Genomic DNA, 28,000 nt, shown 5'->3' with positions numbered 1-28,000 from the left:
TATTGTGCCCCTCATTTTTTCATGTACTGTACAAGCTTCTTCAGACTGACATTTTAAATGACCTGCATTTTACTTTGTGCTGCAAGCAACAGTAAAAGCAAACACAAATCAGGTAGGACGGCTGATTAGAGATGTGTAATATTTGTAAATGGCTCTGGTATATCAAAATGATGTAACAAATGCAGAATGTAGCATTTAACAATGACCACCAAAGAGCGTGCACACATACAGTATACACACATTTTTGGATTTAAGTAGAAAATCATGTATTTTATTGATTCGCGCATGTGTTTATCCTCTGTCCTTTGAGTTTAACTATAGCATACATTAAAGGGAACCTATTATTACCTATATATATATATATATATATATATATAGGAAGAAAAATGCTAACTCTTGTTACACAAATACAGGCTTGGGGGCTTAAAGAGGCAGAAGCTAAAATGAGAGGATGATAGACATCCGATATAGTTTAAAACAAAAGTTTCCAAAAGGTTAATCATGCAATACTACTCCAGCGCTGGAAACACAAATAATCGGTCCACTTTCATAAGGAAAACACTGGAATTGGAAAAAGATTTGGACCTGGCAGTAGCAATGTATACAAAGTGAGCCAGTGGCAGTGTGAACTGATACAAAGTGGTACACAGTGGTACAAGTACAGACATACTCAGATATGCTTGACATGCACTCATGATATCACAGTCTGGTTCGATTAAAGTGCTCACCTACAGGTTGAGCGTTTTTAAATACATGAGTTGTTTGCTGCATTTTGAAACAAGCCCCTGATGTATTTGCTCGCAGATGCTACAGATCGATACACAGAAGTATATTTGCTTTCAGCTGCAATACATTTTTCATTTTGATGAGGCTACAAAATTGATTCACGCAAGATTCTCCCCCCCCCCGATGTGTGTGTTGGGGGGTGAGGGAGTTGGGGATATATTGAAGGAAGAACTTGACAGTGTCAGCCGCTTTGGGGAGATCAAATATATAATGTATATATACACGTACAGTTAAGAAAATATCTTTTGCCAGTCTGTCACAGCATCTTTTACGTAAAGTACACACTGATTTTGCATAACACGCATGGCTTTTTACAAGAGAAAAATGCATAAGAGGGTTATCATCTATATATAGACGACCCCCGTAATCCTTCATCAAATCTGTCCACATCTGACAATGTCCTGTTACTGAGAAGTCAGACAAGTGCAGCCAAATAGCAGAAAAAAACAACAAATAATCTATGTGATCATTACAAAAAGATTTTGTTTGAGAGTTTAATCATATAAATGCATCAAAGCAATTTGTCTTGACAATGTGACAATACTGTCGTTCCAACAGCATAATTTAGGCAGGCAAAAAGTGTCACACATCCAATCTGCAGCTCATAATCGAGCACAGTTTAATTAACACTGTGCACATCCACACGTCACCACTGAAGTTGATGGGTTCAGACATTCAGACTCCATTGATGAAATGTACAGTTACTCCACATCAATCTTGTTGCCTGGATGGTGCTCTAGCAGTGCCACATACTGCCGAACGGTGGTGCTGTGCAATGCAGAGGTACGAGGAGTGGAAATTCAGGGGGAGGGAGATCTGGCTCGGGGGCTCCGGCTGGGAGAGGGAACGGACATCGGGGACGGAGTAGTAGAAATTTGCCGCTTTGTTTGCTCCGGTTCTCTTCCAACGCTGTCTCGTCCCTTCCCTCCTCCGGCACCTTGGCCCTCGAGTCCCTCAGAGTTCTCCAGCATTTCCTGGATGAGTGGAGGCATGGAGCCGGGTATCTCCATTTTCAGTGTGATCACTCGTTCTGCTCCTAGGTGGGAAAAAGTGTGGAGCAAGCATTGAAAAAACAACCACACTTGTTGCAACGGCTGTAAGACCACATCATACATTTTATATTTTAAAACCATTTTCATAGCTTGATTTGATAGGTGCCACAATATGGTGGCAAAGCACTATTTTTGTCTGACTGAAACTCCTCAACTCACTTCAACATAGTTCCTTGTAGGGCTGTGGGGGAGGGAATTATTATTATTTTTCTTTTAAATCTGCTCACTCGACCACAAACATTGGTCGACGCAAAAAGTTCTGCCTCAAGGCAAGAAAAAGAAATGAATAAAAGCATATTCGTGGCGCCCGGAACCAATTTGCGCTGCCTAAAACCATTTACTGCACAGACATTTCTTGCAGTTCTATTGGTTAGTCGATTCTAAAAAGATTCGATAGTGACAGCCCTAGTTCCTTGGCACCAAGAAGCCACTTGGTAGCAGCAAAGCACTAATTTTGCCTACATTACATTTTTCAATTCACTTCAACATAGTTCCTCTTCACCAAGACACCACAAGACAGCTCCAAAGCAATAATTCTATGACTTTTGCCAGAGTACAAAAACAGCGAATAGGCGTGTTTGTCAGTGAATAACCGAGGATAGATTACAAAAAAAAACCGCGCACACATCGTAAATTCTCGTGTATAATGCGCTCCCATGTATAATACGCACCCCAGGGTATGTAAACTTATCACCACAACCGTATAGTTATACAGTATTTATATACTATATCCATACAGTATAGTAGAGTATACAGTATATACTATATATACTGTATAGTATATACTGTATACAGTCATAATTAGCCCTGTCATATTGGAATGTAGGCTACACCTTTCCCATAACCTCTAGGTGGCGGTAGCATATTGGCATGAAAGTGTACAGCTTTTTCATAACCACTAAATGGTGGCATACATTGATAAAATGGGAAGGTTTTTTTCATTTTCCCCTATACCCATGTATAATGTGCACCATTGACTTTTGACATTTCTTTGTGGAAACAAATGCGCATTATACACGAGAGATTACGGTATATGAAGATCAGAAAAATATGTAGTGCAATGCCTGCACACTGTGTCACAAGAGAATACAAGGAATTCAATGCATACAATGAATGGTGCCTTATTAGTAGTAAATCTGGAGACTCTATGAGGTGCCCATAATGTCGGGTGTTACACTTATTTTTATGGGAGCCTCCTGGCAAACAAGTTGCATACGAACAAACAAACAAAAACCATACAGATGAAAATACAGTATAATGCCCTCCAAATGTATGGAAATGAAGTTTTAGAATGGACATTAGCGAGTATGGAACTTACCCTTCACGCTGATGCTCCTAAGGTCAGTAATCTTCATCAGGATCTTGGGGAACATACAAGGTTTGTCAGGCCTCCTCCTCCGGACATAGAGCTACACAAACAGGATTACAATTATATATATATATATATATATATATATATATATATATATATATATAGATTTAAATCGGTCATTGTAAGTCTTTAGATCAAGGACGCTCTGAAAATGCAGTTACAGAATGTTGAACAGCATCATTTTTTTACTCACCGACAAATTTGGATATTTCGTCTGGCAGCCTCGTATAAATCAAAATTTAGTAAAATTTCAAATGGGACAATTTCAGTAATAAATGGGGTAAAATTAAATGTGAAATAATTCTGTCACCTTTAAGTAATTGCACGTATAGTTAATAAAGATTTTACGACAGCTAGAGTTTGAATCTCGCAGAAAAATCAACATCTCAGAGCTCAACCAATAACCAGCATCCTGGACTTGACTTGAATTTGTGCACATACATCAGGAAAGGAGCCTAATGTGCCCCCTTTAGCATTGCCGGAAAAAAATAATGTGGCTGTATAGCTCAAATTAAGATGTCAGACCTTCAGAGCTTCCAGCATTGGCTCCTGAAGAACATCCACTTTGTCTGACTCCTTCAGATCCTGACGGTCTGTGGGCACACACACAAACACGGATAATTGAAAAAACTTGATAAATGAACGGCTCTCCTCAAATATAACACACATGCACACACATCTGAAAAGACACCCGCTAACACGAGCTGATGAGCAGCCTCAAATCCTCACTTCAGCCATTAACAAATTCACCTAAGTCAAATGGCGGCACGATATTTTCTTTGATCAGCGTCATCGCGATGCGTGCATGCGCGATAGTCACATCGCAAAGGTCCTGACGATGTAAGGGGGAAAAGTACTCGGGGACGCAACATGCACTGCGCGCATCAGTCGACCAATCGTAGCCTACTTTGAATAGTGCCTGCAAAATGTTCTTGCTTCATCCGATTTATTCCTCACGCCCAGCTGTTGTTTACTGTAAAACATAATTAAACAACGAATGTCTACTAACTGAAGTGCGAGCATCTGGTGATAATAAAAGCGAGACTTCCTAAAATGATTAGTACTGATGTTACACTTTACAGTAAATTATAACCCTTCGAAGAACACACGGAGCAGCCCAGATATATAGTGTCGTCCCCAGGTGCTTCGGAGGATGTCCAAGTGGAGCTTGGGGAAATGTTCATGACTGGCGGAGGGCTACAGTGATGGTTGACTTTCTAAAACTTTCTCCCATCTCCTGACTGCATCTCTGGAGTTTTGCCTTAGTGATCTTTGAGTTCTTTTTTACCTCTCTCACCAAGGCTCCCCTCCCCCGATTGCTCAGTTTGGCCGGACGGCCTGCTCGAGGAAGGCTTCTGGTCATCCCAAACCAGAATCAGAATCAGAATCAGAATCATCTTTATTTGCCAAGTATGTCCAAAACACACAACGAATTTGTCTCCGGTAGTTGGAGCCGCTCTAGTACAACAGACAGTCAATTTACAGAACACTTTGGGGACATAAAGACATTGACAAAAAACAATTGTGCAAAAAGATGCAGAGTCCTCTAGCACTTAGAGCAGTTCGAACGACTAATATTGCAATAGTCCGGTGCAATGACCATTGTGTAAAGGGCGCCGAGACTTCAAGGAGTGGATGCGGTTTAAAGTGACGAGTAGTGCGATCATCTGGGACAATGTCGGTTGTGCAAATGTTACAGATACTCCTTAATCAGTGTGCAAATGGAGCAGATGCTACTCTGGCATGAGTGGCCAGTATATGCAAATAGTGCAGCATGGCGAGACAACTACAGTGAGTGCACGAGTCATACATCATTGGCCCCACAGAAATGTGACAACGAACTCAAGTCAAAAAATTGCCAGCTTGTTGTAATGGAATTATAGGTTAGGTGTTTAAGAAGTTGATGGCAAGAGGGAAGAAGCTGTTGGAATGTCTACTAGTTCTAGTTTGCGTTGATCGGTAGCGCCTACCTGAGGGAAGGAGCCGGAAGAGCTGGTGACCGTCACCGGCTGGTGAACGTCTTCCATTTAAGGATTATGGATCTTGTGATCTTAGGAACCTTAAGTGCAGCAGAAATGTTTTTGTAACCCTGGCCAGATCTGTGCCTTGACGCAATTCTGAGCTCTTCAGGCAGTTCCTTTGACCTCGTGATTCTCATTTGCTCTGACATGCACTGTGAGCTGTAAGGTCTTCTATAGACAGGGGTGTGGCTTTCCTAATCAAGTCCAATCAGTACAATCAAACATAGCTGGACTCCAATGAAGGTGTAGAACCAGCTCAAGGATGATCAGAAGAAATGGACAGCAACCGAGTTCAATATACGAGTGTCACAGCAAAGGGTCTGAATACTTCTGGCTGTGTGATATTTCAGTTTTTCTTTTTCAATAAATCTGCAAAAATTTCAACAATTCAGTTTTTTTTCTGTCAATATGGGGTGCTATGTGTACATTAATGAGGAAAAACATTAACTTAAATGATTTTAGCAAATGGGTGCAATATAACAAAGAGTGAACAATTTAAGGGGGTCTGAATACTTTCCGTACCCACTATATAAACAAACAACCATTTGCATTCACATTTACACCTACGGACAATTTAGAGTCTTCGATCAACCTACCATGCATATTTTTGTATGTGGGAGGAAACCGGGATACCCGGAGAGAACCCACACAGGCACGTTGAGAACATGCAAACTTCAGGTTCAGAACTGTAAGGCAGATGTGTCAACCAGTCGGCCATGGTGCAGCCACGTTTGAAGATAATTGCTGAGAATTTGTGCAAAGATAAGAGGCCTCTTCGCGGTCACGCGGCCGACAACGCCTGCCAATTTCTTTGTCTTGAATTTGTCGTCACATTTCTGTCGGGCCAATTATATACTACTCGTGCACTCAGTGTAGTAGTATCACCACGTTGCACTATTTGCATATCTGTTGTTGACCAATACTGGCCACTCATGCCAGAGTAGCATCCGCTCCATTTGCACACTGACAGAGTATCTGCAACATTTGCACAATCGACATTGTCCCAGATGATCGCGCTACTCGTCACTTGAAACCGCATACACTCCTTGAAGTCTCGGCGCCCTTTGCACAATGGTCATTGCACCGGACTATTGCTATATTAGTCATTCATTCAGGGCTAGAGGACTCTGCATCTTTTTGCACAACTGTCAAAAAATAAATCAAAAATTGTACCGGCATTACCAGACAACTAGCAACCCTTCATTGCTCAGTGACTGTTTTTCTCAATGTCTTTATGTCTCCAAAGTGTTCTCTGTCAATTGACCGTCTGTTGTCGTACTCAAGCGGCTCCAACTTCTTCTTTTCCTTTCGGCTTGTCCCGTTAGGGGTCGCCACAGCGCGTCATCCTTTTCCATGTAAGCCTATCTCCTGCATCCTCCTCTCGAACACCAACTGCCATCATGTCTTCCCTCACGACATCCATCAACCTTCTCTTTGGTCTTCCTCGAGCTCTCTTGCCTGGCAGCTCCATCCTCATCATCCTTCTACCAATATACTCACTAGTTCTCCTATGGACGTGTCCAAACCATTGAAGTCTGCTCTCTCTAACTTTGTCTCCAAAACATCGAACCTTGGCTGTCCCTCTGATGAGCTCATTTCTAATTTTATCCAACCTGGTCACTCCAATAGCTGAACCTCAACATCTTCATTTCCGCCACCTCCAGCTCTGCTTCCTGTTGTCTCTTCAGTGCCACTGTCTCTAATCCGTACATCATGGCTGGCCTCACTACTGTTTTATAAACTTTGCCCTTCATCCTAGCAGAGACTCTTCGGTCACATAACACACCTGACACCTTCCTCCACCCGTTCCAACCTGCTTTGACCCGTTTCTTCACTTCCTGACCACACTCACCATTGCTCTGGACGGTTGACCCCAAGTATTTAAAGTCCTCCACCCTTTCTATCGCTTCTCCCTGTAGCCTCATTCTTCCCCCACCAGCCCTCTCATTCATGCACATATATTCTGTTTTACTTCGGCTCATCTTCATTCCTCTTCTTTCCAGTGCATGCCTCCATCTTTCTAACTGTTCCTCCAGCTTCTCCCTGCTTTCACTGCAGATCACAATGTCATCTGCAAACATCATGGTCCACGGGGATTCCAGTCTAACCTCATCTGTCAGCCTATCCATCACCACTGCAAAAAGGAAGGGGCTCAGGGCTGATCCCTGATGCAGTCCCAGGTCCACCTTAAATTCTTCTGTCACACCTACAGCACACCTCACCGCTGTTCTGCTGCCCTCGTACATGTCCTGTATTATTCTAACATACTTCTCTGCCACTCCAGACTTCCGCATGCAGTACCACAGTTCTTCTCTGGGTACTCTGTCATAGGCTTTCTCTAGATCTACAAAGACACAATGTAGCTCCTTCTGACCTTCTCTGTACTTTTCCATCAACATCCTCAAGGCAAATAATGCATCTGTGGTCCTCTTTCTAGGCATGAAACCATACTGTTGCTCGCAAATACTCACTTCTGTCCTGAGTCTATCCTCCACTACTCTTTCCCATAACTTCATTGTGTGGCTCATCCACTTTATTCCTCTATAGTTGCCACAGCTCTGCACATCACCTTTGTTCTTAAAAATGGGCACCAGTACACTTTTCCTCCATTCCTCAGGCATCTTCTCACGCACTAGAATTCTATTGAACAAGCTGGTCAAAAACTTCACAGCCACCTCTCCTAGATGCTTCCATACCTCCACAGGAATGTCATCAGGACCAACTGCCTTTCCATTTTTCATCCTTTTTAATGCCTTTCTAACTTCCCCCTTACTAATCATTGCCACTTCCTGGTCCATCACACTTACCTCTTCTACTCTCCCTTCTCTATCATTTTCCTCATTCATCAACTCCTCGAAGTATTCTTTCCATCTAGCAAGCACACTGCTGGCACCAGTCAACATATTTCCATCTCTATCCTTAATCACCCTAACCTGCTGCACATCCTTCCCATCTCTATCCCTCTGTCTGGCCGGCCTGTATAGATCCTTTTCTCCTTCTTTAGTGTCTAACCTGCCATACATGTCATCATATGCCTCTTGTTTTGCCTTTGCCACCTCTACCTTTGCCCTGTGTCGCATCTCACTGTATTCCTTTCGCCTCTCCTCGGTCCTCTCAGTGTCCCACTTCTTCTTAGCTAACCTCTTTCCTTGTATGATTTCCTGTACTGTGAGGTTCCACCACCAAGTCTCCTTCTCTCCTTTCCTGCCAGAAGATACACCAAGTACTCTCCTGCCTGCTTCTCTGATCACCTTGGCTGCAGCGGTCCAGTCTTCTGGAAGCTCCTGCCGTCCACCGAGAGCCTGTATCACCTCTTCCCGAAAAGCTGCACAACACTCGTCCTGTCTCAGCTTCCACCACATGGTTCTCTTCTCTGCCTTTGTCTTCCTAATTTTCCTCCCCACCACCAGAGTCATCTTACACACCACCATCCTATGCTGTCTAGCCACACTCTCCCCTACCACTACCTTACAGTCGGTAACCTCCTTCAGATGACATCGTCTGCACAAGATGTAATCCACCTGTGTGCTTCTACCTCCGCTCTCGTAGGTCACCCTATGTTCCTGCCTCTTCTGGAATAAAGTGTTCACTACAGCCATTTCCATTCTTTTTGCAAAGTCTACCACCAGCTTTCCCTCCAAGTTCCTTTCCTGGATGCCGAACTTACCCATCACTTCTTCATCACCCCTATTACCTTCACCAACATGTCCATTACAATCTGCACCAATTACGACTCTCTCTCTGTCTGGAATGCTCAGAACTACATCATCTAGCTCCTTCCAGAATTTCTCTTTCACCTCTAGGTCACATCCTACCTGTGGGGCATAGCCACTAATCACATTACACATAACACCCTCAATTTCAAATTTCAGCCTCATCACTCGATCTGATACTCTTTTCACCTCCAAGACATTCTTAGCCAACTCTTCTTTTAAAATAACCCCGACTTGTGCCACCCATAGGGCTACTCAAGCGGCTCCAACTACCGGAGACAAATTCCTTGTGTGTTTTTTTGGACATAATTGCCCCGCACGGCCCCTCTGCGTAGCTCGACGCGCACACGGCAAAAATAGTTGCTGCGCGTCGAACGCCGCGGAGATCATCTCTCGTGATTGGTCCGTTTTAGTCACATGCTGTGATGACGTACTCGGCGTGTACCTCGGTTCTAGATACCATCTACGCCGCAGCCTTCTCGATCGATTTTGCAGCATAATTAAACGTATCATCTAGGTCCATTTGTTCGAGCAGACACTGTTCCACGGTGGCCATTGTCGTTGCTTTGTTCCTTGTTCCGGAGAGGAAAGTAAAAACGACTACCGGAAATGGCCCAAAAAATGCAGAGGAAACTCCACCCTGTGGCGTCCTAGCCAATACCAGCCGTAAACTATACGCGGGGGACAGCCGCAGTGACGTCAGCGCGAGTATAAAGAAGCCTTAGGAATTGTGTCGTACTGAAGTTGTGAAGTGTTCCTATTTTTGGGGGGGTGTGGCTAAAATGGTGCCCAGTGACACAATTGGGCTTCCAGCATAAGTAACCCTCCCCATTACATAAAAAATGGAGCGCCTTTGTTGGCATCAGTGCTTATCTGGCGCAATTGCGAGTTACTTACAGTATTATGAAGCCTACGCTCCACGAAGGCATTTTTCCTGCATGCCACAATTTCCAGAACAGCTTGGTGTCGTTATTTAAATTTCCAAGCGAGGAGGTGACCAAGAGGAGCCCTGGAAGCCTGTTCACTCGTAAACTAGCTGGTGGCTAGTGCCTCTCATCCCGGCGTGGAAAGCCTTGCGACAACGTGCTCGGATATATTTCAGCCACAGGAGGCTTGAACCGGATACAGCCTCGCGGCTCAAACGTGTAGGGAGGTGTCAGCATAATAAAGTTGTTAGATGAAGTAGCCTCCATTTTTGGAGAGGCTTGATTTTTCACAATTTTCAAGTCTCATTTTATCTACTTGGCGATTTGTTTTAATCACTCAAATGTGGCAGGGTTTTTAACAACACTCTTCTTTGTGTCAAATTTAGACAAAGTAATTGTCACTTTACAGGGACTTCCAATGTCTCAAACAGAGATGCAGTACCTCCACAGAGTAGGCAGATGGCACTAAGTAATCCAGTTTCTGCATCATCCATTTCCAGTGGGAGCAGCTGGTTAGCGAAGGAGAACACTAGGTCGGTGAGCGGCCCAAACCCGGCGTTGTGCATCTGTGTGCGGTTGAGAGTCAGACCATCTGAGAAGGTCATGGTGTCCTGGTCTGGGGTGTAGCGTGTGCAGATCCTCAAAATCTGAGATGGAGTAGTAACAGAGCCTTTTAATTTGACTTCCTCTGTTTACGTTTTTGTGTAGGTCAAACACAATACACGGACCAATATGTCGAGGCAGGCAGCTTTGAGAAGGGTGATCTGGTCCGCAATGGTTAACGTTGTGAAGCCGGGAAGCTGCTTGGCGAATTCCACCGTCTTTATAATGCATTTGGTGGACAGTTCACTAAACTTATCCCAAAGGTTGACATCAAGGGGCACACGATGCTCGGCGCTGTTGCTCTACAGGTAAGAAAAGAAGACACCACGTCATTACTTTTGACTACGAAAATGTATTTAGAGTGCTTTGACAAATAAAAAATAAAAAAATAAAAAGAGCAATTTTCTCGTGAAAATTCAGATACCGCACAGGTTTATGGAGCTGAATAAAATAGTTATTGTGAGTACCGTAGTGTACTTTCCCAGCTGACCAAGAGAGGGAAATGTGTCTCGGTGTGCACGACGAACTTGCTCGATCATCTGCTCTGTTTCTGCCGACAAGACGTAGACCTCCACTTCCACCTGCTTCTTCTTCTTCGTCCGGTCATTTCGGACCACTGACCGCAGGGGTGCAGAAACAAAACGTAAAGTTTAAAACCATTTTGTTTGAAGCTTTGTCTTAGATCAAACATGAGGAGGATTGATTGCACTCCTTGTCTGTTCAAAAGATTCCATGTTAAAGGAGTTGCTACAAACAAATACAAAGAATATAGGAATAATTCTATCTTTACGACGACAATAACGTTCACTTGTGACTAGGCTTTACACGATCAGGATTTTTCGGGGCGATCATCGATCAGCAAGTTTAAAAAAAAAAAAAACGATCACCGATCCGATCACAAGATGGAGCAATGTATCCATTTACATGACTTGTCCATTTTATTGTATACACTTGTGTACTTTATGACTTGCCCATTTTATTGTATATACTTGTGTACGGTATACTGAGTACTGCATCCATCCATCCTCCATCCTTCCATTTTCTGTAGCGCTTATCCTCACTGGGGTCGCAGGCGTGCTGGATCCCATCCCAGCTCAAAATTATTCTCTAGCATTTTAGACAAAAGTTGAAACCATGAATGACCTCTAGGGGGCCTTCAAGGATTGGCCACTGACATAACTTTAGGTCAGATCAACATTACAACATGACAGAAATAATGGGTGCGAACTTACTGTAATTAAATTACTTTATTGCAATTACTTTAATAAATACTGTTAATGACATGCTTACTCTACTTTCTCACTGTCCCGGCTATATGGACGGGTGTTGTCCAGAGTTTGCGTCCGTTTGGCTTTTCCTTTTTCTCTCTCTTTGATGCAGTGCAGTTCTCCATCATTGTAAACCACAAACACAATAATAAACATATCGTTTAATCTATACCCTATGACTGTTAATTAAATCCGTTTGTCTCCTGCCCGATGACAGCTGGGATAGGCTCCAGCACGCCCGCGACCCGAGTGAGGAGAAGCGGCTCAGAAAATGGATGGATGTTTTTCTTGTATTAAGTATGAGATTGTGGTCATTTTGTTGTGGCTTCTGTATGATTTATTTTGTACTGTTTTAGATCAGGCACGCTGTTCGACTGGTTAGCACATCTGCTTCCCAGTTCTGAGGTCCACGGTTCAAATCCGGCCTTCCCCCTGTGTGTTCTCCCGGTGCCTGCATGTTTTTTTTTTTTCCGGGGACTCCAGTTTGCTCCCACATTCCAAAAATATTGGCTGGCACCCTGTTCAGGGGGTACTGTGCCTCTCGCGCAGAGTCAGCTGAGATCGGCACCAGCACACCCGTAACCCTAGTGAAAATAAGCAGTTCAGAAAATGGATGGATGTTTTCGAACAATGCACTAGATAATGCGGTGAGTGCGTTTACTAAAAACGGCCACCAGATGGTGACAAACATCAACACTAAAATGCGTTTGCTGTCACCGACTCGAACTTTGAGTACCGTGTAATTTACTGTACAGTCTGCCACCTCGGTGAGAAAACTCAATTGTTATATTTGACAGTTTTTCAATATATTATTTTTAAGCATATACAAAACTCAAGGCAAGACATGTAAAGTACAGCTATAATAAACTCACACTCCTTGGACATTCCAACATCAAGGCATTTCTGCAGTCGACAGGACTGACACCGGTTGCGTGTCACTTTGTTTATGACACAAACTTTGTCTCGATGACAAGTGTACGCCATGTTTTTCTGGATGCTCCTCCGAAAGAACCCCTAAAAACAAATATGAGAGAATATTGCAATGACTTCAATTTCTTTTCAGAAGTAGCGCGACCTTGAGCCGCTACTCTATGTGGTATACTCCAGGGAATATCTTTGTTGCAGAAAACTTTGACCAAAAACTGTGTGTGTTTTTGTGTTGTCAATGCTCGTAACTGTGGATGATATGGTGGGACACGAGTGTGTCCTGAGACCAACAAAAACTCACAATGGTTAACTAAGTAAATACTAATTGCATGTTAAGATTGTGTGTGTGTGTGTGTTTATTGGATTAGATAAAGCGAAGAGGATTAGTTATCCTAGGGGAGGTGTAAAGGTCATGGCCTCCACGCTGACACATTATGCAAGCACCGTGTCGACTCAACCTCTGTTTAACAGACTTCCTGCAGGTTGCCTAGCTGCACTGCTGTTGTTGTTACCCAGAATCTTTATGTTGTGATTGTGAGATTTTGCGTACCTTGCAGCCCTCACATGCACTGACTCCATAGTGGTATCCTGAAGATTTATCCTGACATACAAAGCAAGGCTTGTAGATGCGCGGTGGTGGTGGTGGAGATGGGGGACTTGTGACCAGCAAATCTTCTCCAGAACTCGTGCTTTCAGTTTCTATTGCTGCAAGAAGAGAACAAAAATATTTAGTGTGACACCAATTTAATTACCCCAACCCCAATTCCAAGGAAGTTGGGACATTGTGTTAAACAAACAAATTCAAAGTTAATGATTATTGGCTAAAAATTATTTTTTAAATTATTGGCTGTATCAGTTTGAACATTAAATATCTTGTCTTTCTAGTGTATTCAATTAAATATAGGTTGGACATGATTTGCAAATCCTTGTATTCTGTTTTTATTTATGTTTAACACAACGTCCCAACTTCATTGGAATCGGGGTTGCAGGTTTCTGTAAGCAAATGATTCACCTTTTGCTTCATTACTTCCTTCAACTCTAACCTGGTTACAATTCGGACACATTTATTTTGCAGAGGAAGTGCCATTGGTTAGCTATGTTTGTTTACCAACCCCAATTCCAATGAGGTTGGCGCGTTGTGTAAAACGTACCTCAAAACAGAATACAACGGTTTGCAAATCCTTTTACACCTATATTCCATTAAATACACTACAAAGTTTAAATATTTAATGTTCAAACTGATAAACTGTTTTTTATTGCAAATATTCACTCTTTTAGAATGGAATGCATGCAACATATTCCAAAAATCCTGGGGCAGGGGCATATTTACTACTTACTGTTAGACTTTACGCCGATCTGATGGGTCTTATCGGTATCGGCCGATAATTAGCATTTTATGCTGATCGGCTTTCATGTCATAAGTCGCCGATCCGATTAATGGCGTCATCGAGGGGGGAATAAATAAATAAATAAATAAAGTAAAACGGACTCAAATTCTGGACAACACCCGTCCATATAGGCAGGACTGAGAAAGTTAGAGGAAGCATGTCATTAACAGTATTTATGAAAGTCATTTAATTGCAATAAAGTAATTTAATTACAGTAAGCTAGCACCCATTATTTCTGTCATGTAATGTTGATTTGACCTAAACTTATGTCAGTGGCCAATCCTTGAATGCTCCCTAGAGGTCATTGATGTTTTAACTTTTGACTAAAATGCTAGAGAATAATTTGAGCTGGGACGCGGGCTCCAGCACGCCCGCAACCCTTGTGAGGATGAGCTGTACAGAAAATGGATGGATGGATACAGTACACAAGTATATACAATAAATGAACAAGACATGTAAAGTCCTGTAATACAACCGTCTCTACATAAGGTTCACAAGATCTTTTTTATTATGACGTCTGTGGGTTACAGAGTTGTCTAAGCGTGGGAGGTAACCTTCCTTTCCCCCCATTCTCTTGCCATTTTTTTCCCCATCTTGTCTTCCACGAGAGCCTAAAAACAGAATGTCTGAGGTCTTCGAAAGGCTGAGTGAACATCTGATCTTCTTTGGCTCTGTCACAAACCCTGTGTCTTAACCAAAGTGTCACTGTCAATTTTCAGTACAACTGTACACACCTGCCAGAAAACAGAGCAAAGTGGAATCGCAATACCTTGGGACGAGCATTGGACAAAATGTTCTTGATTGATGAATGTCCAATTATGTTACTTGTACAGGCCACTTCTGCCTTATTTCAGGCATGACATCATGACTCCAAAAGTAACTTTTTACTCACCTTCCCGGATTTTCTCCAAAACAGCAAATTCTCCCAGCGTGGACATACTAAAAAGGCATGCTTAGTAAAGTACTGTATAGTATGCCAGATGCTATGTGGCCTCAAGCAGCAGTCACTTGCTGCAGCTCTTATGAGACAGCCATCTACAAACTACAGGCTGGGTCTTTAAAACATCACGAGCTGATGGCTATCCATGAAGTCAGCAATAGAAAAGAAAAATGTTTAACTACCATTTAATAGGGCCACATTTAGGTCATTGATTAATGTTACGGTTTATGTGTATACGCAAGCTTTTTTGTTGTATTTAATTAATTATCAAAGATAGTTTCTGGATCCTTATTTTGTATTTGCAGGGAAAAAAAGGATTGTCATAAAGAGTGTACCTCGTATATTCCACAAATATATGTAACATAGTCATTGTCCCTTGTTTATCACAGTGGCTACATTCCAGAGCCCCCCCCCCCCGCAATAGACAAAAATCCCCTAACTAGTAAGCATATATATGTATACTACGTACGATTGAAAAATCTGTGATACAGTGAAACCATGAAAAGTGAACCGCAATACGGTGAGAGACGACTGTGTACTGTATATTTCACGATATTGTTTTTGTCTCTACAGTTAAACGTGAAATAGCTTAAGTGTCAAATTGTAAATGGAGATGAACAAACAAAAAATAATTGTATATTAAGGGCCACAACTTTCTCTGTTCAATAATAATGAAATTATTTTCAACAGAACAAAATATGAATCAAAACATTAGCTGGAAAGACAGTCGAGCCTGAGGCCCGACTAGACCTCTTCACATTAAATATGCGTGCATCATAAAACAGCAAATGTAAACACAGTTGATATAACTTGGCCAGTGTTGTACCTGAACGAGTTCAATGAACAGAAGTTCATCAACTAGTTCGTATTTTGGGATGAACTGAACTTTGTTCATTTCTGCCCGATGAACGTTATTTAGAACGCGGTCAAACAGTAATTTACAGCTAATCCAGTTCAAAGTACTACATAGATCACATGCTACGCAATATAGTATGCATAAAATGGGCTGTTCAAAATCAAACAAATCCACTCATTGTATACTGAAAACACTCCAGACACTTATTTTCATGCTCTTTGGCATTGTATACCCGTACAGCACTTCTGGTCACGAGTTACACAGAAACTTGCCTCAGTTTTGAACTGTAGGATTCCAATTTCTCCCGATCTGTGTTTGCTGGGGGATTTAAAAGGTATAGATCTTCCAATTAAACACGCTCAACCAATACTTGTAATTCTAGCTATCGCGAAAAAACCCCAATACTGTTAAATAAATAAGCTATCAACATTATCCAATGGCAAAATCTTATCATAGAGTATATAACACTAGAAAATACCTGTGCCAAACATCATAAGCAAAGGGATAACTTTAAGAAAAGTTGGTCACCTTTCATTAAAATGGTGAAGCTTGATTCTGGTTCCCTGGGAAAGAATGTCATACAGAAATGTAATGTGACCAAAGAATGTCTTGTCATTTTAGACCCCCGTGCACAGCATAGGGTCACTTGCATGCATTTTAACCCCTATCCTTCTGGATTTGCGAGGTTGGCCTCTGGGGATGCTAGGCCTCCACCCCGCCCCCTCCTCGTGGGTATGGTTGTGTCCGTGTTGCCCTCCGGGGGAATGCCGATCCTGGGCCCGCTCTCTGTTCCCAGGTGCCGGGGTGGTGCCATTTGGCCCACTCCGGGGGTCTCGTCCTGGTCTCCGGGTGGGGCTGTGCTGCTGCGTCCTGGTCCTGTGCCCTCCTTTTACCTCTCCCCGGGTCGTGCTGCCGGGGTCGTCGCCCTTCCCTCCCTCCTGGGGCCTACGCCCCTCGACGCCGGTTGTTGGACAGCGGAGAGGTGGGGGTCCGCCCCCCCCCGGGCCCCGCCTTCCTCTCCCCTCTCTTGGCGCCCTCACCCATCCTTGCTCACGACGGACGCGTAACATGGGCTCGCTTTGGCGGGCTATGACCGTTTTTGGGTGGGTGATGGCTCCGTCGTTGGGCCCTGTTGGTGGGTCGGGCCCCCTTGCTCTCCGGGGATAGTGGGGGGGCTCGCTGGGTGGGGGGTTGGTTTGGGCGTGGCCCCCACCCTAACATGCATGTGATATGGTGTTCATTCACTAATACTAACTGTGATAGACACACTATAGGCTTTAATTACTTGTGCTGGGATCACTAACAACAACACAGGTTATATTACCATAGCAACCCACAGGTTGTTAGAGGTGTTTAGACACTGAAAAAATATCCCACCGCACCACTCGTCAGTAGCACTGCCTTGCTCATTTTCCCACATCCTGTCCTGCCCTTTTCTGTTCTCTCTTATCTTGTTCTCTTGGTTATTGCATGTCCTCACCGGGTGTGTGCGTCCCCCATCTACAAATGACTGTTGAAACGTTACTTGTATTCAAGTATCTAGACTGTCTCAATATTGTTCTGCTGTGGTTCTCACCCCTAGTCTGCTTGCCCACTCTGTGCTTTAGTTAAAACACTCACATTGTCACAATATGTCATTTATTTTGTTTTGTAATATAAGAATAGATGAGATTTTTTTGTTTTGTTAATATAGCTGTTAGTAAACATTGATAATTATATTTATCCATCCATCCATCCATTTTCTGTACCGCTTATCCTCACAAGGGTCGCGGGCGTGCTGGAATCTATCCCAGCTATCTTTGGGCGAGAGGCGGGGTACACCCTGAACTGGTCGCCAGCCAATCGCAGGGCACATATAAACAAACAACCATTCACACTCACATTCACAATTTAGAGTCTTCAATCAACCTACCATGCATGTTTTTGGGACGTGGGAGGAAAGCGGAGTGCCCGGAGAAAACCCACCCAGGCACGGAGAGAACATGCAAACTCCACACAGGCGGGGCCGGGATTTGAACCCCGGTCTGCAGAACTGTGAGCCAGATGTGCTAACCAGTCGACTACCGTGCCGGCCCGAGCAATGCCAAATATATCCAAATACCTGTATATACAAATATATAGTATTGGCACTTGGCACATGCCAGAATAATAATTTTTTAAAAAAGTTATGAAGAGTGTGTGGTCAATACCGTTTGAGAAATGGTTCATTCTGGCATATGATCAATTCAGCCAGTGAACAGGTCTCAACTGCATTAAAGGTGTTTGGCAAGGAAGGAAGATGAAGATATCCTGTCCGGTTGTCTCCCCAATGTGTAATCATTGATCTGCTCACTCGCATCCACATTCGAAGTGCCTCTCAATCATGTCACTGATGGGACCCGAATAAGAGACGACCATAAATCTTTGATATCACGGCTCATAAAATGTTGGCCCTATTAAAGATATCATTTACTATGTTAGGTGGGGGGGGTTAAAGGGAAGGATCAAGTGTGTGACTTTGGCGTAGAGCTGGGAAAAGCAGTTGTCGACTATAAAACAGAAAAGTGAGCTGATGTGTACATTTCATAGAACCGTAATGGATGGAGTAAGTTTTAGCTCTGTATTCATTTCATCTTATTTCAAATACAAACTAGCCAGCTATAATTGGTGGGAAAGCAGGAACACAGATGTGAAAATAGAAATGGGCATAATAACCTACAGGTAAATATCAAATAGTTCCGACAATTGTGTAGAGTTGATGATTGTTGATTAATTATATCTGGGAAAACTGAGGCAAAATTGAGTGCCCTAAATGGTAGCGTTGCCACCTCAGTCTCAAAGACTATGTTCACACTGCAGGTCAATTCCATTTTTTTTTTGCCCATATGTGACATGTATCTGATTTTTTTTCATTTCATTTTTTCACATCTGACCCAGGCCTCTTGTGTGTGGATATAAATCAGATATGTATCTGGTGCGAGCGCAGTCTCACCGCTCAGGTTGTGCTGTAAAGTTTACATCATCAAAAGGCGACACGCGTCACAGTTGTTCGACAAAATGCACGAAATGCAATGGTAGACAAAGGAGCAGTAAACAGTCAGTGGCGAAAAGAAGATGCTTTAGAACTAATAAATATAAGAAAATGTTGGCTCCGTTTGCACAAAATCCTTGAAATTGTCATAAATGTGTCAGGAAGAGGAACCATATTTACTTCCATAAACACACTGTGCCTCATGTATTGTGCACATGCGCACAAAACACGATGTCACGTCACTTCACGGACGAATTCTGTTCACGGTAGAAGTCACATTCATTTTTGTAACGTGAACGACTATATAGATCGATCAGATTTTACAAAAAAAAAAAAATGCAGTGTGAACGTAGCCAAATTGATTGTGGTATAAACAACAAAACAGTAGTATGCACTTTGGAGGAACTCTTCTAGGCAGCAAAATGACAATGGCATTGAAACAGGAGTACAGAACATTCGGAGAGAAAGAGAGGGAGACAGAGCGAGAGAAAACTGATCCTATCCATCAAAGGCAACTCTATGAGCGGGTTCACCCAGGCGACCAAAGAAGCACATAGGCTAATGAAGTTAGCATGTCATCATATCTGGAATACCTAAAGTGAGATTAAATTTGCTGGACTGACTGTAAGTAGACTGTATTCATGCTGACATGCTCATATTTCTGCATGAGAACTAAAACGATAGCTTTAGGTACTTTCTCAACGTCTTTTTTAGTTGGGCCACTGGCTTGACTAACTTTCGCCTGTTATTCCATTTCCCCCCAAGTGTAGGCAGAGAGACACCAAAATAGACCAGAAAGTAGTCAGATGTAGGGTTCAAAAGTAAGTGAAAGTAACACAGCGTCACTTAAAAACAAGTCTTTACCGCAGAACTACCAGCTTTTGGAAAGCAACAAGTGTGCATAACTGGGACCTATCTGGTATAGCTCTGAGCCTAATTGGATCATTTTGCACACTTTGCAACTCTCAATTTCTTCAAGCTGCAGTACCAAAGAAAGCTAGCCATCATAACCTTAAATATAGATTCAAACTTTTCCTTCAGAACAATTTGTCTCCACCCTTTCTGGCCTTTTGCTTTTGTTCAGAGACATGGCAATGATAGAGTGTGACACATTCTAAGGTCATGACCCTCCAGATTAAAAACACAATCCCTTTGCTTCTGCCCCCTTCCCTCTGCCTCCACTAACCTCTAACCTAACACACTTTCATGCACACACGAACACACACACTTGTCCCCTCCCCCTGCCTCGGTAACCATACCAGACATTCCACCATAGAGAGATTGAGCTTCCCTCCGTTGATCTACTCTCTTTTAACTAAGGGGATCAACACTGGGAAATGGGACTGTCCCATAGCCTCAGTCCACATCCGAATATTCCACTCTATCCATTGGACACTTCATTCATATTTGTGCTTGTGTTCTTCTGGCACACTATTCAACAGTTTCCGAAGAACCGGCAGTGTTTCTAAACCCCCACTTACACAGCTGCTTTGGGCTGGGAATGTTATGATGCCAAAGCTGCAGCAACACTGCCAAAACTCGACATGCAAAGGTGTAACAGAAGTGCCAATAGCAACATGACAAGATTTCCCAAAAATGGCCATGACAACTGGACTCCTCATTTTGAGTCCAGTTGTAATGGCCACTTCAACCGGAGTACAATACACCAATCATTTTGAAAATCAGAGGATGTGTTCTGGAGAAAGAGTTTTTGTGTCTGGAAAAATAAAATTGCCCTTTTGGGGAATGATTTTTTTGTGATATCGCCTACAGAAAATCTGGTCCAAAAAAACGCCTTCAAATCGGAGTAAAAGAGTGTACCTTGATTATTTCTCATCATACCTTCTCAACTGTTTCATCTTCTACTCGGGGAACCCTTTCTCCGATTGGCTGACAAGTTTCAGTTAAAGGTACTCTCCAAGTCGACGTGTCAAATTTACCGTGACGTTTCAAACGGTGTCTCTTGCCCTTAAGTGCTCAACTTAAATAGTGCAAATGGAGCATTTTTTTTTTTTTTTTTTTTTTTTTTACAAGAGCAGTGTGAGCAGTGTAATAGGTCATGTACTTAAGTAATATTTTTATTTTTGTCAATTTGTGTTGTAGAGGATTTTAGAGGCGTTTTAAGAGCTTATTCCATGATTACTATTTTTTAATAACACAAAGATGTCAGCCACTTGTCACTTTTGTTTGTAAAAAAAGCAAGTTTTATTCTTTATTCGATTTAGTCTTTTACTTATCAATCTTCCTCTCTTACACTCTCTTCTAATGACAAAGTAGGGACTGTTTACTTTGTAAAGTTTTCAACTAAAAACTGTTAAAAACAGTGCCACGTCCCTTACTGCCATTTCACTGAAGTGAGACATAATACCAATCGAATATTAACAAATGCGCAAATGATGTTCACTTTAATAATACGCCACACGTTTACTTTAGTTACCATTACATTATTTGAGAACAATTGCGGTCCTTGGTGCAAATTAGTGTTGACATTTGCCTACAATGCCTGCATATGCCAGTGAACATAACAAAAACAACATTGCTACACCGCAGTGTCGTTAGTGCGTTTGTATTCTCCAAGATAATACATTTGATAACACTTCGACAATAACTACTAGCGCGGCATGCATATTTCATATTTGCATTACTGGTCTATATTTCGCGGCACAGTGGGCGACTGGATGGAGCGTCTGCCTCACAGTTCTGAGGTCCGGGGTTCAATCCCCGGCCCCGCCTGTGTAGAGTTTGCATGTTCTTCCTGTGCCTGCGTGGGTTTTCTCCGGGCACTCCGGTTTCCTCCCACATCCCAAAAACATGCATGGTAGGTTAATTGACAACTCTAAATTTCACATAGGTGTGAAAGTGAGTGCAAACGGTTGTTTGTTTCTATGTGCCAGTTCAGGGTGTACCCCGCCTCCTGCCCGATGATAGCTGGGATAGGCTCCAGCACGCCCGCGACCCTGGTGAGGAGCAGCGGCTCAGAAAATGGATGGATGGATGGATGGATGGTCTATATTTCCAGTATTTTCACAAAAGTTTGTTCAGGTTAGCGTGAATGGGAATCTAACTTTATGAAAACGCAAAGAAAAACATTTTGTTTTGTCAAATGTATTGGCTTGAGAAAAACAAAATATTCACTGTATCGGGTTAGGATGTGGGCGATAAGAACAACAAGAAATGAAGACAGGATATTTTCGGCCTTTTGCGATTTCTACAGAAGAAATACAAGCTGCTTTTACATTAACAGTTGAGCACAAGAATACATTTTAATTTCAGGCTTAAAACCCTTTGCATAAACGATATTAAAAAGCAGACCAATGCAAACTATGTCTCCAGAGCTTCTTTTGAACTGTAAAAACGTGTGACATTTAAACTGTTTCATGTGCTAAATAACACGGAACTACACAAAACAAGCATCGATCATCCATGGCACGTGTAACCTGGACTCAGGAGTAAGGGAGACTTCTGAGATGACTGAGGATAGTCTTTGAAAAAACACGTCTTGAAGAAAGTAATCACTGAACAAAAGCAAAAGGTTAAGGGCAGGAACAGGTGTACAGTTGTTTCCAGGAAAAACAGTGCTATAATTACATAAATGGTGGATGAGATAACTGGCAGAGGCAAAGATAATGGGTCAGTGTGGTGTGCTCGGCAAGGTGAGCAGCTGTGTGCAGGTAAAGACGGATGACCGGGCGAGCTTAAGCTGATGTAGTTGGAGGGCAGTGAGAGAGACAGGATTTTGAATTAAAGGAAGTGTCTAAAAGGTCAAAAAAGCCACAGAGTAAATGAATGTATGATAATGAGCCTCATTATCATGAGGCAAGTCAGTTCAGACACCGTATAAGAGGTTCTTGTAGTTTGTGACATATCTGAGCTAAATACATAACAAAGTGTGTTAAGACACTTTCAGGAATAAAAACCACTCATGCCATGTTTAAAATAAAAACCACTCATGCCATGTTTTTATTCTGTTGGACCATATTGAGCTTTGGCTTTGTGTATCACTTTTCAATCAGTAGCGTTGCTTATCAGGATTTCTTTCTCCTTACTACACTTTCACAAGGAGAAGGCGAAAGGTCAGCCTTAAAGTATTACACAATGAATACGATTGCACAATGACAAAGGAGCTGTATCATCATTTTTATTTCTGATGAAACCAAATGCATGCAAGACAATCAAATACCGCTTTCAACACCCGGAAGGGAAATGCTCCATGACCTTTAGTAAAGCAGTATTAAGTATTACTTCTACTGAAATGACCACACCAAAAGTCAATTAGAGGAGTCAGAGGGAGTGGCTGTGGGTTAAATCAGTCCATCAGCAATTGCACTGGCTTCTGAAGCTGAAAAGTGCCTGTGTGTAAGAGGCCGTGATCAGAGTATAAAGTTTAAAACCTCAGATTCAATTCTAATGCCTCTTTGCTTTGAAGCCAATTGTCACCGTCTCAGACGCTAACAATAATGTGACCAAACAATTTAATCATCTGAATGCTCTCAATTGTCCGGAGGTGTGAATGTGAGTGTGAATGGTTGTTTGTTTGTATGTGCCCTGCGATTGGCTGGCGACCGGTTCGGGGTGTACCCGGCCATCTCTCTCAGCTGAGATGGGCGCCAGCACACCCGCGACCCTAGTGAGGAGAAGCGGTTAAGAAAATGGATGGCTGGATGGATGAATGCCCCAAATCGCAAGGGCTTTGGGAATGGCCACTTTGGCCACGGCAATGTAAATGCCTACTCCACTGTTATGCCAATTTTCCTGGAAGGCAGCGAAAAGGGGCTTGTGCTCATCAATCTGCCACAATGACGCTAATGTATGTACATTACATTGCATTCTTGCCCAATTGTGAATTAGTCTCTATATCTGTTACTTTTTCTATTTTCAAGTGACCCATATCTGATGACATTTAATGAACAAACCGCACAACAATGCAAACATACTCAAAATACAGGTAAACAAACAGAATTTTTTTTTTTTTTTACCAGATAACTAGCAACCCTTTACTGCTCAGTGACTGTTTTTTTTGGTCGTCAATGTCTTTCTGTCTCCAAAGTTTTTCTCTGTCAATTGACTGTCTGTTGTCGTACTCGAGCGGCTCCAACGACCGGAGACAAATTCCTTGTGTGTTTTTTGGACATACTTGGCAAATAAAGATGATTCTGATTCTGATTCAGCTGATATTCCTTTGCACTGACAAGGGGCTGGATTGCTGTTTTGATTATTGATAGATTTTAGATGTTGTCTTGGCTTTCCACACCTTTTTGCACTTCCCTTTCTTCATGTGTTCAATACTTTTTCCATGTGTCATTTCACATTATTACACACAGCTGAAGGTCTGATCTTATTTGTTCTACTTTCTTTGTATGTATGGATTACTTGGGTTGTTCCCAAAATCTGGTGAAAATTTCATGTCAATAGCACCTTTGGAAATATATTTAGTGAGAAAAATGGTGATGTGTTGAATACTTATTTCAGCCGCTGTGTGTGCTTGCAGGAGTGTTTCCGTCTGCATATGTGTGTGTCACTTGTGCTAACTTTTTTTTTTTTATTATTGTGTGTAAAAAAAAAAAATAAACATCAATGAAATCACACTAGTATTAGTAGTATTGTGGAAGATATGATATGGCGCAGCCCTGGTTGGTTGTGTTGCATTGGAGGGGTGGGAAGATGTACTGAACTCCTTTCCATGTCTGAGTCATATTGAGCAAATAATGCTGCCTGGAGGAGTTGTGCCATAGTGGAAGTCTACTTGGTTGTACAGTAATTTAACTTCCTGTGAAGCTGACTGCATGTTGTTGTTCTTTAAACCGCAAAGTAAAAAGTAGTGCACTTCAATTTCCCTCAATTGTTTCATGATGGGATAAATTAGCAATACGTTTCACAGAGCTGGCACAATTTGTAAGGACCAATTAATAATTACGACAAAATAATGAATATTAGTAAATGTAATTGATTATGCCCATCTAAAGTCAGCACCTCTTGCCCAACATCAGTGTCTGACCGATAAATGCTCTTCTGGATGAAAGGTCAAAACTCCACACAAAATCTGAGTACAAGCAGCAAGCCCCCATATTTTCATTTTTAATTCCTTGTACATGTAATGTCCATGAACCGGATAAATTTGTAAAATGTGTGTATGTCAGTGGCCTTTGGGTGTGAGTGGCTATATTATGCAAACAACAAAGACAGCATAATAATGCTACGTTCTTTTTATGAAAATAACAGCGCTTTGATATTGTATCGCAACGCTATTAATACAAAAACTCCTGAAGAACAATGCTGTGTAGACTATTGCGCTTTCATCTCCAACCCATAAAAAAGATACAACACAAAATGAAAGCCACCCTCAGTTAAATGCATGGCACAATGAGGCGGGCTACAGCTGAGGACTCTGTCAAGGACAAATTAATTAATAACTAGCTTTCCCAACGCCACACTTCTGTCTTTCAACTAATGGACTGTGCTCCCTCATGCACATCCACAATAAATACGCCTATTTGATATAAACACCGATACGCAACTATTCAACTCCTCCCTTTTTCGCACACTCTGGTCAAACTTAGTCAGTGTACTCTCACATTCCCAGGCAAACTGTGAGTGTGAGAGGATCCATGTAGTGTGTGTATCGCTGTGTACATGCGCCCCCTTTGTGTGCGAGTGTGTCTCAAGCAGACGGAGGGAGAGAGGGGTCATTCAGTGCGGAGAAGTGATGACTGGGCAGCTGACACAGGAAAGAAAGAGGCAGATAGAAGGTGGATAAAGAGAGGGAGAGATGTAGGTCACTTCCCAATTGTCAGTGAGTCATTGCTCTAGATCACACCCAAACACACGCATACACAAAGCCAAGTGCCGTCCCACGGCTACTGCTTGCAAATCACCGGAGCGGTCGTCCGATGCGAATGTGCGTCTGTGTCCATTCGGCCTTTGACCTTTGAACCGGTTTAATGCTCATCATTCCAGTCACACACAAAGACACACAGACACACACTCTGGAGGCTAACCCCCATTGCCCACGCCAATGTGCCTACTCCTCACCGGCCCCCCCTGTCAAACATCAACTGAAAAAAAACCCTATCAGGTCTTCAACATAAATATGTAGACATTAAGCAGCGTAATATGTAATGCGCAAATATAGGGAGTCATAATTGTAGCTTCATCTTATATCACTAGTCAATGCAGTCTTTTCAAAATGGGAAGCGTTAGCAAACTTTGACCAAAACAGATCAATCCCTTTTTTAATTCTCACTATACCTTCGTCTTTTCCTCTTCTGTATTTTACATTTTGAATAGTTAGTGTGATTTTTGAAAATATGCTCGATATTAATGACCAACTGGGTGTCTTTACTTGTAGAATTTGTTTGGAACGTTACCTAAATCTGTATGTTATAACTAAAGGATTATGGAAATTGTGCAAATATGGCAACTGTCTACATAAAATTACGCTTATTAGTTAAATGCATCTATACCTGCTGTTGTCTTGTAGTTTATAAAAAGGGTATAAAATGACAGACTACTCACCCTAACCGAAGCCCATTTCAACCCCAAACTAAGTGTGTTTAACTACTGTTCCGTCACAGGCAAATCACTGAAAGTGGAGCTCAGGGTGCGCTTGATGTGGTGGTCACTGAGTGCAGGCAGCTGTTGCTCCACTGAAGGCCATTTCGGTGAAAGACGCACGACAAGTCGAAACAGGGGGATCATTTTCGATGCAAAATTACGTCACACTAAGTCGTACAAAAAAAAAAGATAAAAGAGCACAAACACATTCAGAATGCTTAAGGAAGCAGAAAGATAAGAAGGCACTCGATAACCACAACTTGATTCACCGTGTCGTGCGCTACTTTGCTCAGGTTACTTAATATTTAAGATTTGAATTGTGAAATTTCCTGTCCGTTCTGTCAAGCATAGCTCTCACGGGGACACAAAGCATTTTCCAATTGTTTGAATGTGAACATTATTTCTGTACTGTAGCTCTACCTCGAGTCCGGATGACGACACTAAATGAAGGGAGTAAGTCACCTTCATAAAAAAGGGGCTATCGTGATTGACAAAAGTGTCTTCCACCAATGACTATAAGCGACACGACTCCGAGTAAGCATGTTTTTAAAAAGCACAACACGTCATGTTTGAACGAGACTCACAGTGGCAAGATCCGCTCCAGTGCCTGCCGGTCACCAGGGAGCCTCCGAAGGGCCTCTGAAGCCCCCCGACGCCGGCGAGGAGTCCTTTCTCAGGCTCGAACCCCGGCGGTCTGTGGTAGTAGTCCATGCCCAGGAAAGATCCGCTGGTGGGGCTGCGGGGGCTGGGGCTCAAACCCACCACGTCCACGCTTTCGTACATCCCCGCGCCTTGTCTTATGGTCTCGGTATTTAACGTAAGAAAAACAAACACGCAATATAGAAGCTGATGGAGTTCACATCTTCATCGAGGACTGATGGGCGAAGGGACAGCGGGAGGTGACCGGTCCTTTTGACCTTTCACCCTAACACGAAGCGCCGTTTGCAGCACCGGTTAATGCCTTGTTTTCTTCTCTCTTCTCTTTTATTGTTATTTGTTATTATTATTATTATTATTTTTTTACATTCACGGGGCTACAAGTGCCAGGCAAATGAACACGCGGGGTGGTGGTGGGGCTTCGAGTCCATGAAAGCACAAAAAAACAAGACCCCGTTAGCGTAACATTCAAATGTCGACACACGTGGTCTGTATTGACTTTATAAAGAGTCCAAACGTACCTGCTGCCGATTCGAAAACATAAAATCAAATAAAAGCAAAACGTCGCTATTCAGCGCTTCCAATTTGTATCGCTAGCTAACACGAAATCCCGGTCGAGCGTCAAGCTTGGCGTCATTCGGCTTCTAAACGTGCCCGAGAGCCAGGTAACGGCAGCCGGTAGCCGGCGGCGGCGGCGGCGTGTCGTTCGATCCACGGCTGCACCCCGACCGCTCCCGGTCGCTCCCGTCACTTCAACGAGTCCACGCGGCGACCGAGACATAAAAAGCCGCGGCACTTTAAAATTGCCGCTGCGTGTCTGCTAGGGAAGCTAAGAGGTCCCGCTGCCCGCTACGCTCAACACAAGTCGGCGGGGACGGTCTCGTTGATGGCGCTTGTTGTGGTCTGTTCCGCCTGTGTCCTGTGGTAACC

The 28,000-nt window shown here is 42.8% G+C and overlaps 1 protein-coding gene across 1 annotated transcript; it reads right to left on the bottom strand.

The window, feature by feature from the left end:
- Nucleotides 1-28,000, bottom strand: LOC133414859 (retinoic acid receptor alpha-B-like). Its single transcript, XM_061700535.1, has 9 exons — nucleotides 26,998-28,000; nucleotides 13,219-13,373; nucleotides 12,614-12,755; nucleotides 10,941-11,089; nucleotides 10,599-10,775; nucleotides 10,313-10,517; nucleotides 3,736-3,803; nucleotides 3,157-3,247; nucleotides 1-1,822 (listed from the first exon to the last, which is right to left on the bottom strand). The coding sequence occupies exons 1-9, from the start codon at nucleotides 27,194-27,196 to the stop codon at nucleotides 1,587-1,589; spliced, it is 1,422 nt and encodes a 473-aa protein (XP_061556519.1). The 5' UTR covers nucleotides 27,197-28,000; the 3' UTR covers nucleotides 1-1,586.

This window comes from Phycodurus eques, chromosome 16, assembly GCF_024500275.1.
Source record: "Phycodurus eques isolate BA_2022a chromosome 16, UOR_Pequ_1.1, whole genome shotgun sequence".
Classification (NCBI taxonomy): domain Eukaryota; kingdom Metazoa; phylum Chordata; class Actinopteri; order Syngnathiformes; family Syngnathidae; genus Phycodurus; species Phycodurus eques.
The sequence above is the reverse complement of the archived record's forward strand: the minus strand, read 5'-3'. Positions and strand labels throughout refer to the sequence as shown.